This window comes from Hyaena hyaena, unplaced genomic scaffold (genome assembly GCF_003009895.1).
Source record: "Hyaena hyaena isolate Hyena2069 unplaced genomic scaffold, ASM300989v1 scaffold_895, whole genome shotgun sequence".
Lineage (NCBI taxonomy): Eukaryota > Metazoa > Chordata > Mammalia > Carnivora > Hyaenidae > Hyaena > Hyaena hyaena.
Genome location: NW_024081529.1, coordinates 37106 through 54593, shown reverse-complemented (window position 1 = coordinate 54593; position 17488 = coordinate 37106). Strand labels below are relative to the sequence as shown.

The following is a 17488-nucleotide window of genomic DNA, read 5'->3' as shown; positions in this document are numbered from 1 at the left end:
ATGGCATCTTGCTATTGAGAGGCTTCTGTGTGTCACACACGGCACCAGCATTTTCGATGTGTTCCTACCCATCATTGTCCTCACAACCTACAAAATAAGATTTAGTCCATTTCCTAGATGGCCTCTAGGCAGAGGGATTAAACGATCGTCCCACAGAAAGGAGAGCCCGGCGGGCCAGACAGTCCTCAATGGCTTCACTGTCTTGATCGAACACTTGTAGGCTTTTTCTGCCCTGAGTGATTGTCAAATATGTGTACCCCTAGAATGACAACCTCTTATCATACCCCAAAATTCTGTATGCCAGCTCTTCTGTATTAGACTGCTAAGGGGAAAGCTGCACTGACTTAACTGAGGGTGGGGTGGTAGGAGAAGGTATAGACGGCTGCCGACTCCCACCCCCGCCCCCTAACCCACATCCCAGGGGCTGGCCAGAGACCCTCAGGGGAATCCAGGGCCTACAGAGTTTGGGAAGCATCCCTCTGTCTCAGGCTTTTCCAGCTGTCCATGCACTGGCTTCACCTGGTCCCGTGGACCAGGGACGGACCCAGCCAGGGGTGACGCTGCCAGGCGAGCACCCTGGGACTGAAGGCATGGACGGGAGCACAGTGTTGCGAAAATGACACCGGTCAGACCCTGGAATAATTTATTCCGTTTTGGGCTCTATAATTTAAAGGGGGGAGGGAGGAACTGAAGACATTTCAGAAGAAAAGGTTACAAAGGTGACTGATAGGTAAAGGGGCAGAAGGCAGTAGCCGAGAAGAGAGAATCTGAGATCCCAAAGCCTGAAAAACAAAGACGCAGGCATGTCCAAGCCCATGACGGGCATTACACCCAGGACTGTGGTTACCCATGCCCCCATTTTCTGTCATTCTGGAACAGGAAAAAGATGTCATTTCAAACTGGAGGAATTTGATCTGTACAAGGCATCATTACACTCTTGAGCTGGCTGGGTACATAATTTCTTACCCTAGAGCAATTTACAAGCAGGAAGCTGAGGTTTATAAATAAGGATTGGGAAGATCTCTAAGGCATAGGGCATCAAGGAAAATCTATTCAGGGGTCTTTAAAGTGCCACCGACATCACACCTAGAGAGGGCGTGATCCTCAGAGCAGCAAAGTCCACAAGCCCTCGGGGCAAGGAGATCTGAGCTCACATTCCAGGCTTTCCACTTCCTACCTTCGTCCAAGTTACTCAGCTGCTTCTCAGTGTACTCATCTGTTAAATGGAGCAGACAGACAGCAGGACCTACCTCACAGGGCTTGCCTGTTTATATAGAAGCCCTGTATAAACTCCATGATGCACGAGCCTGAACACAGGAGGCGCTTAATAAATACCAGCTTTTTATTATTATTATTATTGTCAATTTTATTTTTCATATATTGGCAGGTGTGCAGAGTTTGTGTGTGATAGAAAACTTAGCTGGCTCATAATTTCAAATTATGAGCAGACTGCTTTGACATAAAAGAATTTTAATTTTTTTTAGAGAGAGAGAGAGACAGAGTGTGAGTGGGGAGAGGGGCAGAGAGAGAGGGAGACACAGAATCTGAAGCAGGCTCCAGGCTCTGAGGTGTCAGCACAGAGCACGACGCGGGGCTCCAAGTCACAAACTGTGAGATCATGACCTGAGTCGAAGTCGGGCACTTAACCGACTGAACCACCCAGGCGCCCCTACATAAAGGAATTTTAAAAGTGCCATTAAAATAAGAAAAACTCAGCTTCATGGAGATATCCTTTTATAAAGATAAGAAATGATGGAGATGTTTTAAAAGCCCATCTATATAGCTTTCCTAATTGGAATGGTCTTTATGACCCGTTAGTGAGGGGAGACTAAGAATAGTTCGAGAACCAAGAATATATACCATTATGAAGGCTAGGGCGCCGTGGTTTGAACGTGCCATTTAAGGTCATTTTGGGTTGGGCCATTAAGTAAAGCTTAAGGATATATAGACTTTCCATAGACTCAGGAATTCCTAGACCCGGATCTAAATTATTATGTTGAAAATAATGTATAACTTTAAAGCAATTGGAACTAGTTTCATTTTACCACCCAGACCAGAATTTATATTCCCAAAATGAGTGTTGCATTCAAAGTAGTCACTATGGGAGGCTATGAACTTACTTTATGATTGCTCCCAGAATGCAGAAGATTTTTGGAACTCGTCTCTCAGAACTGTGGTCAAGAAAAGTTTACGAGCCACGTTAGAAAATCAGTCGTGTTACATTGTTTTCACACCTCATTCTTTTCCCCAAACATCCCCAGATCCAGTGACGATTAGCTCTTTCCAAAAGTCTAATTTCACCATCAAAAGACAAAGAGTTGTCTGAGGATAGGTAAAACAGCGTCCCATAGGCTCTGAAGAGAATTCCAGTAGGGAAATTCCCAAATATTCCAAGCCAGAGCAGCACTGTTGGGATATGCACACAGCTTCTTAGAAATACCAGCCTGGAAGAAGACAGCATTTGAGTGAATGAGTGCTGGTGTGTTGAATAACGTTAATATGAGTCGTGACTTGAAGCTCACACATCAGGTGGGAGATTTTGTTTCTACCTCGTACAGCGGACAATGGAAGCCTTTTATAAAAAAGTACCATGGAGGACAATATTGACTCGAATTAGGACAGCTGTCTGTTACCATGACCAATAATAGTAAAGAGCCACAACATGTAGTTCCATAGAAGGATAATAAATTCATAAGAAATGAATTCTTGAAATAACTTCTAGAATTCATGCCATGGAGAGCTATTGAGACAAATCCTGGATCTGACTTTGACAATGGGATGGATTCTTTTATGACTGTGAACATAAAATTTGCAGCTCTGTAAGCCCAGATCGTGATTTAAAGATAATAAAAGCTCATGCTTCAGGGTGTAAGTTAATCACCTGCAAGGACCAGGAAGAATTTGCCTTTCAAAAGTAACAGCGTACAATTGAGTTGGTGCATAAATTCTGTTTAATTTCCAGCGCATCAAGTATTGGTCAGCACTGAAAACAAGAATCGAATTAGACGGACTATTAATCTGATTTGGTTCAACAACTTCTATATTGTTGCTTCCACTGAGTTTTATGTCTTGTGTTTGTACTTTGCTATTTTAAATAACAATTGCTTTGTCAGTTTCCTGTTTTTATAGCACTAATCATCCCCAGAATGGGGACATTTATACACTATGCAGTATTATCGGCTTTATAGAAAATAAATGGGATTGAGACTATCTCAGAAATCAACAATGTGGTTAATAAGAAGTATCTTGAGGTTTATCGAGTTGTATCCCTTGTGGAGGATTCTACTGAAAAGACCCAAAAGGTCTCTTGTCTCACATACATGCACACGCGCACACAAACACACACACACACACACACACACACACACTCATTTCGCTGATGGAAAACATCTTTCAGAATCAGTAGTCTAAAAGCAAACAGGGAATAGAACTCACTCAGAAATGAATAGCAAAAACACATTCGTCTCATGAAAATGTCAGATTCAAGGGTAGAGTTTCAGTTGTGTATACAGTGGTAAAATCACATTTGCCAGGTGACCTACCCAAAGCACATACTGCTAAAGAAAAGTGGTTAGTGTGTTTGAAAATGGAAACAAATTTAAATTATTTAGTTTGCCTGGGGAAAACAGTGCTGATTTATGAGTGGTAGGTATAGAGTCTTTATAGACAATCTAAGTGATTTGCAGAAGTGTAGCCTTGCTTTCTTAGTTTAATTAGAAGAAAATGACAGAGTAGATTAAATTTATGATTTCTTCATATTCCCATTTAATCAGATTGTGAATTCGTGGCACTTTGCTCTGGAAAATGAACTTATTCTACCTATCTTCCAAAGCAATAAAATAGCTCTGTAATTAATAGACAGTTTGTTGTATTCGTCTGAATAAGAATTAATCAGAGGGGAAGGGGCCCCCGGGTGGCTCTGTTGGTTGAGTGTCCAGTACTTGATTTCAGCTCAGGTCGTGATCTCATAGTTTGTGTAGTGGAGCCCCATATTGGGCTCCATGCGGACAGTACGGAGTCTGCTCTGGATTCTCTCTCCCTCACTCCCTGCCCCTCCCCTCCTCTCAAAATAAGTAAATATTTAAAAAGGAATCAGAAGTGAAGCTAGAAACAGATTTTTTCCTCATACGCCTGAGTGGACCTTTACATAAAGATACAAATTCTCAACATATAGGTGGAACACAGGTAGCTTCCTTATGGCCCTCCATGCACCCCAGTGGGGAAGAAAGGACAGGGTACATAACCAAAGGACAGAAAATTATCTTTTCTCATCACTTCAAGAGGATACAGTTCATGCTGACAGCAGAGAAGAGAGTGGAAAAGACCAATCTGATATTCTGGAGGGTTTCAAAGATTTCAGATCTTTCCTCACCCTTTGGGAAGAGGGGCACCATATCTTGTCAGAAGCCTCAGCAAGCACAGCAGTGACAGCAGGAAGTATTGCTCAAGAAGTCATTCAACAAACATGTATGTGTTCTCTGTGTACTGCACTCTGCGAGATTTATGGGACACAGAGATCAACCTTCTACCATAGCAGAGATGCTTGTCTTGATGATGATGGACGTTGTCATAAAGAGAGAATCCAGGGAGAGAGCCTCTCATGGATAAGCACATGGCTGGACCCTAGACACATTATCTATCTTGTCACATTCAACAATTTCAAAAGTAAAGGCAAAACGTGGAACTTCTCAAACTCCTTCCTCCCTCCATATTAAGAAGTATGTTTCAAGTATGTTAAAAAGTATGCTTCTAACTCATCCTTTTTGGAAATCTATTGAATTTATTTGCCTTTAGATTGTCCTTCTAGGGATGAGAAAAGTTAGTTCTATTTCAAAGTAAGTTTAGCATTACTGTTCTTTATACGCCTTAGTGTGGAGAAGATAAATGGCAAATAAATGGCTGGACAGACAAAAGATTTTATTTAATTACCATGAAAAAATAGTCTTCACAAGGTTGGCAAAAAGTGTCTCAAATGAGGTTGGACTCTATTTTTATATACGTAGATCTTCATCTCTGAATCTTTCTATCATCTCTCTGTATGGTGGACCACATGCTACTGTTCAAAAGGTTGGGGGTCAGCACCTGTGTGGCTCAGTCGGTTAAGGGCCCGGCTCTTGATCTCAGTTCAGGTCATGATCTCACAGTTGGTGGGATCGACCCCCATGTTGGGCTTGCGCTGACAGCGCAGAGCCTGCATGGGATCCTCTCTCTCCCTCTCTCTCTGTCCCGAGCCCCACTCCCAAAATAAATAACTAAATTTTTTAAGAAAAGGTGGAATCCAGGAGAATTTGGTTCATTGTTTATGTTGCTTTTGCTATTGAAGAAAAGCAGTACATTCCTTAGCTCTTCTAGGCTGTAATTAGAAAGCTACCAGCTCCCTAATTCCTTCAAGAGATTGTATCACTGTCCTTAGCCTAGAATGTGAAATTCACGAGGCACATAGTATTCTGGGAAACAAACTGTGGATTCGTGTCACATACCTGGATTATGTAATTTAAGTATGCATTTTGAGGCAACAAAAATTGGTTGGAATCTCAGGGAAGAAATGGCTATTTACATTGAAATCTAGTTCTATTTGCCATTTTAAATATGGATGTGTAATTTATTAGTTCTTCTGACCCAGCGTTTTCCATTGAAGGCTGTTCTCATGAAACGACCCATTGAGAAAAGAAGGTCTCTGTGATTCTCAGTTGGAGATTCACAACATACATTGGCATTCTGAAGGCTCTGAGAAGGCACTCCATTCCCTTACACATTTGATCGTGGGAGCTTATTTTTTTATAAGACATTTGTTTTTCCTCAAATCCCCCCTAGTACTTGGAAACTGCATGTCTCAAGGGGCGAGGTGGGTTTTGTACCCAGAAAAGGCCCATGAAGCTGTCTCTGCCGTTGCCTAAGCATGTTTACCCACCGGGATGATGCATTTCTATTCTACGCGTAGCCTAAGTTTATTTCTTGAAGTCTGTCCACTGTAACAAATGTATTTGCTTAATTACATGGTTGTAATTCCTAGAATGAGTGTATGATTGTGTCTGAGCAACAGGTCATATGCACCTGTGTGCATTTTGTTTCCCTGCACACACATGCACAGACAAGTTCAGGCTACGTATCGATACGTAGAGCCTATCGCTCGATAATGAGGGGATTCTTGGCTACAGAAATAAAAATGAAAACGTTTTACAGTACATAGATGTCATAGTTTTGATACGGTGGGAAATGCGAGTGCTTCATCTTCTATTTAAATTAAAAATGTCCATAAAGCAAGAAATAAAGATGCACTCACATGTATTAAATTTTATAGACACCTTTCATGTACAATAGTTCTCTTCCAGGGGGAAGTTGATGCACTATGTGACTAAGTATGAAATTAGCCCTTCTACAAGTAGGCTAAGGAAGAAGCAGTGAAACACAATGAAACCACTTCCCCAGGTGACTTAACCACACAAACACATAATAAACGCATAATCTTCTTGCCATATATGAAGTGATTTTTGAGGCATATCACTACAGTCCATGTAATTCTGATGCAGAACTAGCCACTGTTTACACAGCCTGAATTAACCCAGCTGACATTTTCCCTGAATTATTCACCACTCTGCACATCAACAATAAGAATTTTTAAGCAGAAGTGAAAAACAAAAAAATCTACCCTTAAGTTGGTTTTTTTTTAACTGAAAATGCCCTTTAGGTACTGCATTTCACAACACTTTCACCTAAAGGTGCCCCTTGAAAACTTTTGTGAACAATTTTTAACATTTTACGTATTAACACCGAAGACAAGGAGTCTAAATGTCTATTTCCTATTTCATAAGGTGGCTTCGATACGAACATAGAAACACTATTATGAGAGGATTCTTGGAGGGGCTCGAATTCTTTGGGGGCACCTTCCTGTACATGCTACATGGAGAATTCTGAGCCTCCCAGGACCCCAGGTTTCCATGGGTTGGTGTATTTTCACAGGTGTCAATTGCGTCCTTTCTCCAGAGTGAGCATGTGGCACCAGTCATTCGTTCGCCCCACCTTCCATCCTTGAGTCTGCATGCATACACAGCGTGGTTCTTATTGTGGTTTTCACTTAATTCTCCTACATTAATTGGGAAAAATGAGTTGCGTTGGGAGCAGTGTTATAAGCTGACTTGTGAAATGAAACTCCCACATAGCATTTCGTGTCATCCTGCGTGGCGACCAGTGTCCCTAACGTGCGGGCCCATTGAGGGTGCTGCATGAAGTGGGATTCAGAAAGACCCTGCCTCGCTGACACTAACAACTCATTTGACCCATACATGGAATAAGCATGATCTCAAGGTTGCAGACTAAGTATATTTGCATCATCAACACACCGTTTTGACAAAACAACTCGTTTCTCCCGGACATGGTGGCATTTTTCTTCCCCACCTGGTTTTACTTTTCCCTGTTTGTTTTAACAGCCTTGTCTACGGCCTGAACATGCCCGATCTCGTCTGTTTTATCACCCTCTTCCTCTCAGCAAAAGTAGGAAGTAGGTTTGTCCCCAAGAAGAAACACTTCAGGGTTAATTCTTGATTCTTCTCAGCTCCCACAGATAGGTCTGGTTTTTAAGTCAATGAAAAGATTATTAGGGAATGGCCTTATGAAGGTACTAAAAAATTAGGGCAAAATTATATTAATTTATGATGGAGTCCAAAATTTCTAAGAGAGATTATTTTTATCCAGTTCATGAAGGGGGACAATTCATCACAAACTTCTTTTAAAAATCAAGATGAGCTCTCTGGTTACTTAGAAGCTATATTACTGTGGTTTTATGTGACTTCAGAAAGGTATTTCGGAACTCCTTGTCCCATATGCGTTTCTATCAATCAGCTTTGTTTTCTTTGTGCAAATATCTAGGCCAAGGCTTCTTGAGAATATAAAAGGGAAAAACAAAAAATGAAACATACAACCAATAGAAGAAGTCCAGAACTGAATTACTTTCCAAGTGAGCTCTACTTGTATTTTCTATCAGGGCACTAATGACATCCATCTGACCTCTCATGTTTCTCGTTGTTTGCCTGATGAGAAAAGTCACCAAGTTAGAACTTGCATTTAGGCATAGGAAAAAAAATGTCATTGGAGATTGGTTTAGATTCCACAAAGAGGAAGATTAAGCTCAGTCTTGCATAAGTCGCATTACAAATTGGATTCAGAGTCAAGAATAGTAGCAGGTGTTGGGCCTGGGTGGCTCAGTCCGTTGAGCGTCCAACTTTGGCTCAGGGCATGATCTCACAGTGTGTGAGATCGAGCCCCACCCAGGACTCACTGCTGTCAGCACAGAGCCCACTTTGGATCCTCTGTCCCCCTCTCTCTACCCCCGCCCTCCTTGCGCATGCTCTCTCTCTCAAAATAAACATTAAAAAAATTTTTTTAAAGAATAGTAACAGGTGTTGATTCGCGTGGAAGTTCCCGAGCTCACTCACAGAGGATCTTGCTAATAGAAACCAGCCCCCCATGTGTCCGTCTCTGAACTCTGCTCTCTTGTCTCTTTCCACAGAGCTACAGTGAACCTGTTGACGTTAAGACATCTCAGCCTCCTCAGTTGATCAACTCAAAGCCGTCGGTGTTCCATGGGCCCAGCCAGGCCCACTCAGCTCTGTACCTAAGTTCCCACTACCACCAACAACCAGGAATGAATCCTCACCTAACTGCCATGCATCCCAGTCTCCCGAGGAGCATAGCCCCCAAGCCGAGTAACCAAATGCCAGTGACTGTCTCTATAGCAAACATGGCCGTGTCCCCCCCACCTCCCCTCCAGATCAGTCCACCTCTTCACCAGCATCTCAACATGCAGCAGCCCCTTGGGAACCAGCTCCCCATGCAGGTCCAGTCTGCCTTACATTCACCGACCATGCAGCAGGTAGGCGCTCGCACCCTGGACTCACCTTGTTCAGAAGTGCTGGGGGCTGAGGTCTGTCCATCCGGCAAAAGGGATGGGGAACACGTGTGTTCTGTTCTGTTGAGTGGAGAGAAAATGGAACATATTCGACAAATATCTGGTTCCTGAAAAATATAAGTTACAGGAGGTGAGTTTAGGCAGCATTTTATGATCACAACGATGGATCACTGCTTCCTTTCATAATCACCCTGCCGGCTTCTTACCTCACGTCTAGAAATCACATTTTGAATCACATGCCTTGTTTTCTGCTCCTTGACATTTATAATTTTGAGATGCCAGTTACTATTAAAGATCTCTTTGGGATGGAGGATTCTACCTTTTAAAAAAAATTGTTTGTGGGGCTCCTTGGTGGCTCAAGTCAGTTAAGCGTCCGACTTTGGCTCAGGTCATGATCTCATGGTTTGTGGCTTCGAGCCCTGCGTTGGGCCCTATGCTGACAGCTCAGAGCCTGGAGCCTGCTTCAGATTCTGTGTCTCCCTCTCTCTCTGACCTTCCCCTGCTCATTCTCTCTCTCTCTCTCTCTTTCTCAGAAATAAATAAAACATTAAAAAATTGTTTTAAAAATTGTTTGGGAAGTTTTGATGGGTATGCCCATTGAGGCCAATGAATAATGCAAAATGAAATCAGACCCATCGTTTTTTGATGTTTGGAAATATCAAGTTGGTACAACCTTAAAAGTACCAAGAAATTAACATTTTAACCAGTGTTTTCTTTAAAAATGGGTATAAGGCTTCTGCATAAACTAGAAGACACAGGAAGTTTGGAAGCCTCTGGCCTGTATCCCAGTAATTGAAACCATTTGTGTGCAATCCTAGCTTACCTTTTCTTTGAAATCAAGTTTTCCTCTAGGATTTGGTTTCCTTTAGGTTTCCTCTAGGATAAAATTTTAAGATGAGAGTCAAATGGTACAAATGAAACTAAGCAGAAAGCATTCGAGAATCCTGAAAACTTGCTTTGAAAAATAGATCAAGGTAAAAACTACAAATCACATCAGATTCATCTAGCACTTTTATAAGCCAACGACTGTTGTTTCCAGAGAAATAATGAATTATGTGAACACAGACTTCCTATAGAATTGATATTGGAAATTAATATCTTTAGAATTGATTCCTCTGTGGAATTTGAATCTACATTTGGACCAGGGTGGGGTGGGGAAGAAGCAGAAAGAAAAATCAAATATATATCGCCCCAGATTATATATCTGGATTTCTGAGAGCTGACAATAGCAAATCTTAATATATTACATTATCTTACCTTTAATTTCACAAAATTTATAGTGCAGGAACTAGCATTGTCTTCATTTTATAAGCAAGGAAACTCAAGCTTGGCAGAGTTACGTAATATTCCCATAATGATGGTGCTAGAATTCAAGCCCAGTTCTGTTCAGAAATCACAGCCTGGATTCTTAAATACTCAGCCTGCTGCCTCTCACTCTTAATCATTCTTTTTTTCTTCTTTTTTTTTTCTTTTTTTTTTTTTAATTTATTTTTGAGAGAGAGAGAGAGAGCAGGAGCAGGGGAGGGATAGAGAGAGGGGGATCAGAGATCCGAAGCGGGCTCTGTCCTGACAGCAGAAAGCCCGATGCAGGGCTTGAACTCACAAACTGTGAGATCATGACCTGAGCCGGAGTCATAAGCTCAAGCGACTGGGCCACCCAGGTGCCCCTCACTCTAAATCATTCTTATAGACTATTACCAGTTTTGTATTAGAAAGCCTGTGTCTCCTAGGAATTTGGAGAGTCTTTAAATTCTAGTTCGGTCTAAGATTAAAATGACTATAGAGAGCAAATGGACTCATCTCTTTACTGAGGTCTTTCCTGGTCCCTAAGCCAAATGTATGGAGAAAGCTCTGATGTCTTATTAATTCATACTTAACCATCTAGTTGTTGATTCACTAGGGAAGAAGACAGGAAAAGCCAACTTCTAGTATCATACCTTGTCCACAGCGGTGTCTGTGACTGGCAAGTGACATTCATAGGGTCAGATTTCCATTCTTTCTATCCGCCACCACTCACAATAAAAGGGACACTCTTGGGTGCGTTGTAATGAACCAGCAGTGTATGCGTAAAGAATGAATAGTTTGAGGAACACAACCTTGCGTCCTTGGGTTGACTCCTGCCAAAGGTGCTCCCCGGCTGAGGGCCCACGTTCTGCTCATGACGCTCTAGCACAGGTCTGTTTCTTCTCAGAGAAAAACAATAGAGAAAGCACAGTCCCCTCCACCAAGTTGAGGGCTAAGCTCTGTCCAGAGAGGACACCTTTTTTTCTCATTTACCCGCTCAGTGATCGTTCCTTTTTCTGTTTACACAAACACCTTGGATGAGCTAGCTGTGATCCTGAGTAGTTTTCAAACATTTCAAAATGACATAAGGCCACATGTGAAAACTCAGGAGCTTTGTCTTTCTATATAGGATCGGACCTGAATAGGAAAAAATAGAACAGATTACTTTGGACACGCTATTCATCAATCTTTAAGTCAGTTCTATTAGTGTATCTCAAAAACTGTTCTTACTGAGATGGTAAGACCTGATTTCAATTTACATTCATAATAGAAGACAAAATGGCATGAACCCAAAATGGAGAGTAAATAGCTAAAAGACGACAGTGGCTGAGATCCCTTTTAGCAATGACTCGCTCATGGTAGGTGAAATAAAGCAATTGTTGAATGGGCAAATGAACAAAGGAGCAATTTAAAAAATGAGTAACGGAAGGGTTTAAATATTAGAAGAAAGTACAGGTTAGTGTGTAGAATCTCAGTTCTTTGGAAGCTTTATTTCATTTATTGAAAAAAAAGATTAATTGAACCCCTAACCCGTGCCAGGCACTGTCTAGGCTTTGGAAATCGAATGATAAGTGAGGACAGGTAGTGAGGCCTCTGTCCCCATGCAGCTGACATCAGAGTTGGGGGTGGCTGTGGTGCCGTGGTGATAATAAGATAAACAGAAAAATTGGGAAGATCCTGTGGGGAGAGAAAAACTGAACTGGAATTCAGGCGGCAGCGTGTGTGGACAAATAGCAGAGCCGTCAGCTGGAATGGGTAAGGACGGCCCCTGTCCAGGGCCCGCACAGACATACGAAGGCTGAGAAGAAGAAGCAGCCTTTCTGAATCAGACAGTGGCAAGTGTCGGGGAGAAAACCAGCAGAGGGCAGATCAGGGAAAGGAGGCTCAGAGCCTCTGGCTGGATGGACCCGCCTGAGGAGGAGCGTGGCTGGTCCAGGACACAGGAAGGAGGCCAGTGGGGAGCACGGTGACTTAGGGAGAGCCATGGGGTGGGTGAGTTCAGAGTCACAGGCAGGTAAATGGAATAGGATCTTCGGGTGAAGGAGACGAGCAGCCCCAACCACTTGACAATCCTAAAATCAGCACCAACAAGGATGTTACCCTTGATGTCACTCAATCGATTACAATCACAACAGTCTATCGAGGCCAGGGTTCAAGTTCGCAAAGTTGGTCTTTAGCCTGCACTTGTAGAACCAGGTTGTGGATGAAATTCGACTGGTTCAAATCACCAGCCAAACCACCTTTATCCTGAAGATATTTGCTTCCTGGGTGTCGGGGCCATGCTCACATACTCAAACATGGAAAAAAAAGAAAAAAGAAAAAGAGAGAAAGAGAAAGCAAGTTAATGGCTACCGTACTTTTAATATAATCTCATATTTCAGTATTACTTTCTCTATTTTTAATATCCTTCTGAAAATGAATATATCCTACAAAAACAATTGTAGAGTCCACCAGGAAAAAATAGTTTCTTTTTTTTTTCTAGAATAACATCTTATACACCAAGCCCATGGACCTGCTTTTTTTCCTTTCTTTTTTTTTTGGTCCAGTTTTCTTCCTTTTTTTTTTTTTTTTTTNCTAGAATAACATCTTATACACCAAGCCCATGGACCTGCTTTTTTTCCTTTCTTTTTTTTTTGGTCCAGTTTTCTTCCTTTTTTTTTTTTTTTTTTCCTGTTCACTGTATTGTCGAATGAGGTCACGAGAAAAAAAATCATTAATATCTGTCAACTTCCTTTATAACCTTAAGAAAAAAATCTTTGTATGATATCACACAGACAGATTTTCAATTTCCTCGTGTAATAAACAGCTGCTTTAGGATTTGGGTGTAATTTAAAGGTTTAAAAAACTCACATTGAGATTGATGAATAAATCAGTTGTGAAGACAAAAACATTGATGCCTGTTGAAAATACCTCTCCAGACAGGCAGGAAATGAAATTAGTTCCCAGTAAAATGTGGCTGTGAGGATCACTGTTCGGTTGTGATACAGGCTTTTTAGGACTTGCTTTGGGGGCAAATCAAAACCACTAGGGCTACAGAAATCTAATTAAAGAGCAAATGTCCCTTCTGACATCAAATCAATCTTTATCACGTTTTCTATTTTTATTTCAATCTGGCACCAGAAAATGAAATTTAAAATTCCAGGCATGCTACAAAACACTTGGTGATTTTTCTCTTGAGCATTAAAATGCAGAATATTCAGCCTTGTTTAATTCGACCGCTAAGCAAACATTTTCCAAAAATGTATATCATCATTGTTGTTTCATATTTACATCAATAGGGAAAACATACTTAGCTCTAGGTTCAACCTCAGCATGTCTTTATAGAGTGTTCAAAGGAATGTTTCATTTCCCAAATCGAGAGCAAGTTAAATAATGGTACTTCAGACTCTGCCTGTATTCTTCTTGATCCTTGGTTGTTTTGAGATTACTGATCTTCTTAAATTGAGGCATTGAAGTTGGCCGACCTAGAAATCTTTGAACGTCGTAGATAACACATACTTAGGGCTTTATAAACTGAAGTTATACTTAACTTAATACTAATAGCCCAAAGAGTAATGTTCTCCTGATATTCTCTCACTCAACCTTGAGGAACCATTCTCATTGGATGGGGTAAAGGTAGGGGTGGATTCTGTTGTTGATCGTGTAGGCTTAGGTGGAAGGGAGTTGGCTTGTTTCTGTTTTTTGCTCTCTCCTTATGTTTCCATACCTTCAACTAACTCAAGATGTATTCAATCACTCTTTTTTTGACACCTGTTTACTTTTAGGTTATGTTTTGTCGATTGTGCAAAAATCCAGTATGGAGAACTTTACATTAAAATGATAGGAAAGCCACTGGCATTTACGCATTTATATACCCCTGTGCCTTCCCAATGGTGGTCTGTGTTAAAGTTTATCTATTGGCGGGGCGCCTGGGTGGCTCAAGTCAGTTAAGCATCGGACTTCAGCTCAGGTCATGATCTCACGGTTCGTGGGTTCGAGCCCCGTGTCGGGCTCTGTGCTGACAGCTCAGAGCCTGGAGCCTGTCTTCGGATTCTGTGTCTCCCTCTCTCTCTGACCCTCCCCTGCTCACGCCGTCTCTATCTCTCTCTCAAAAATAAATAAAACATTTAAAAAATAATAAAGTTTATTTACTGGAAAAGACGATTTGTTGAGCCACTGCTATAGACCAGGCCCTGAGAATATCAAGTAAGCAGTATAAACACCCTCCGATCTCAAGTGCCCATAGGCAGAGCCCTTATGAGAAGCGCTAAAATGGAAGTCCATACAAGCCTCCTCTCTCTAGAGGGTTTGTCCAGTATCATACTAGACGCTAAGGAAATAAGTCAAGAAAGCCGGATGCTCACCCCCAGAAAGACACAATTATCTGACCACAATGCAACGAATACATTTAATCAAAGCCAATGGGATTCCTTGTGTGAGAGATCTAGCAAGGTCTGGACCAAGAAAGGAAAAAAGCCTGGAAAGGACTGGGGAACCAAACACCCAGTTGTGCCTCTTACTTTTCACCTTCCTATTTTGGAAAATGTGTATAGTTTGAGCTGCAGGTGGCATCCACGCAAACCTACTTATTTTCCACAAACCAGTTGTTAGATGAGAAAATATTCTGTTCCTTTTAGTCTGTGTGAGGTTGAGTAGTCTGGCTGGCTGAATTCTCTGCTTTTTAAGGATGTGTCTCTCATCATGTAAAGGATTGTCTTTCATCTGGGGCCGTGGTGGGACTTAGTGTGGACATTGGCTTGAGGTCTCTATCATTGGAATGGAAAATAAGTTATTATCTTAAAGCCAAAATGGAGAATTGAAGATATTTGGTAATAGGTACTTTGAGTGTTTAGCCAAGACACTGAAACATGAATCAAAGCCTAAGGAAATATCCTTCGTTAAAAATCGATCCTCTGATCATTCTGCTGAGTTAAAAAAAGAAAAAGTTAAAAACTCAATATTATGCCTTCCGAAGCTCCCTGCAAGTAAATAGGGAATGATTCATTTTTAAATCTCTTGATTTTTCAGTGGTTAAAAGCCATGTATGATATCTTCAGCAGAAAGAGACAACCACAAGATTAATTAAGTTGCTTTTTTTGGTCATTTCCAGCAAAGCTTGCTTTGCTGCTCTTGAATTCACCAGATAAGCTAAAAATAAATCTTAGTGTATAATGCTCTTTGTTTACCAGATATAGCTATATACTTCAGAGAGTCTGTCCTTGAATTTGTAATAGCTTTGCAAGGATTAAAAGTCAACACTTCCCCATACCAGTGTATGAAAAAGAAGCTTCCCGAAGTCTGATTGTTATTTGCCAGTTAATAGACTTTTCAATTAAAAAATATTTGCTCGGTCTTACTTTTCCTTCTCTGTGTTTTCCAGTGGCGAGTTGCTTTGAATCTCTTTCCTTACATCAGTCCAACAACTGTTAAAAAGCTTTGGTTGAAATTTTTTAGCTGAGAAAGAAGTACAAATAAAAGAAGAAGCAGATGGTCCCTTTGTGACTGAATGAAGAAAACGGGTTTTGAGAACAATATGTGAATAGGTGTAGTCTAATAAAACACTCAGCCACCTGCTGCCTGAATCCTTCAAAGGAGATTCTGTTGCATATTCTGGGAATTAACTATTAATGTAGCCGTGGGTTTGACAGAAAACAAACTGAGGGGTTAGGTCCTCTTTGCTTTGTTTTGATTAAGTTGGCTTCTCCATATTTTAATTTGTTTCTCGATTCAATGTATCTGCTCAAGAGTATAATTAAAGGTTTCCTAGCACGTGGTTAAATGAAGGAAAGGTAAGAAGAATAGGGTTGGGGGCACTTCTTTTCTACCTTTGTCTTAATTTTTCGGGGCCCCCTGCATACATTTGCCCTCGCAGACACCAGCAAGAAGGCACTAGTGTGTTTGCAAACAATGGATAAATATTTAGGGCTCTTTCTTCTCAAAACGGCACTTTGATCCTGATTTGTGGACTTGCTTTCCCTTTCAGGGATTTACTCTTCAACCCGACTATCAGACTATAATCAATCCTACATCCACAGCTGCACAAGTGGTCACCCAAGCAATGGAGTATGTGCGTTCTGGGTGCAGAAACCCTCCCGCCCAGCCGGTGGACTGGAATAACGACTACTGTAGTAGTGGGTAAGTGGCGGGCCATCGCCACCTGGTGGCGGCCCTCATAGCGGGCTCGGCGTCCCCTGCGCTGTCGTAGATGGCAAAATCCATCATTCTTCCTGCCTTCTAAAAGCTGGTCTGGAACGGTTGCATGTTGGTGGAAGCAGAAAACAGCCACCCGTTTTGAAGCGACTCTGGCTGTTCCAAGCGTAAATGCCTTTGGGTCCCTGTTCCGTTTAACCGCGCACGTCCCCAGTGCCCGGCTCCATCCCTCGAGCTAGAACAAACACAGATTCGCGCCCCCGCCCCCCGCCCCCCGGGGTCACCTTGGCACGTGTCTTCTAATAGGCCGCCGTTTGTGTTTCTTCTCTCCACACAGGGGCATGCCGAGGGACAAAGCACTGTACCTTACCTGAAAGTTCAACACCTCTTCTTTCCACTGAGGAATTCAGGGAAGTCTTTTCACAGTGGATTGCCTTGTACACTCAAGGCAGTTCTCCATTTGATTAGAAAAATACAAGTTGCTAAGCACTTAGGACCATTTGAGCTTGTGGGTCACCCACTCTGGAAGAAATAGTCATGCTTCTTTATTATTTTTTTAATCCCTTATGGACATTGTTTTTCTTCTTCCCTGAAGGAAATTCGGACCATTCAGATTTTATGTTGGTTTTTTGCTGTGAAGTGCTGAGCTATAGTATCTGCCTTAGCAACTGTAGATGTCTCGGATAAGAGTCCTGGATTTTCCATTGGTTTTCATAATGGGTGTTTATATGAAACTACGAAAGACTTTTTAAATGGCTTGATGTAGCAATCATAGCAAGTTTGTAAATAGCATCTATGTCACACTCTCCTAGAGTATAAAATGTGAATGTTTTTGTAGCTAAATTGTAATTTGAAACTGGCTCCTTCCAGTTTATTGATTTCACAATAGGGGTTAAATTGGCAAACATTCATATTTTTACTTCATTTTTAAAACAACTGACTAATAGTTCTATATTTTCAAAATATTTGAAGAAGAAGAAAAAAAGTATTCCCAAATGATTTTAATTTAAAAACAAATTGGCTTTGTCTCATTGACCAGACAAAAAGAAGCGAGTGTTAAGGGAAGCGCAAACACATTTATTTTGTACTGCGGAAAAATTGCTTTTTTTGTATCACTTTTTGTGTAATGGTTGGTAAATGTCATTTAAGTCCTTTTATGTATAAAACTGC

General features: G+C 41.4%; 1 protein-coding gene across 1 annotated transcript in view; it reads left to right on the top strand.

Moving 5' to 3' along the window:
- Positions 1-17274, top strand: part of TOX (thymocyte selection associated high mobility group box) — a 308073-nt gene extending 290799 nt beyond the window's left edge. Inside the window, exons 7-9 of the mRNA XM_039220529.1 lie at positions 8507-8869; positions 16152-16303; positions 16656-17274. Coding sequence (XP_039076460.1) covers positions 8507-8869; positions 16152-16303; positions 16656-16692 — 552 coding nt within the window. The 3' untranslated portion in view covers positions 16693-17274. The remainder of the gene's footprint in view (positions 1-8506; positions 8870-16151; positions 16304-16655) is intronic.
- The last annotated feature ends 214 nt before the right edge of the window (positions 17275-17488 follow it).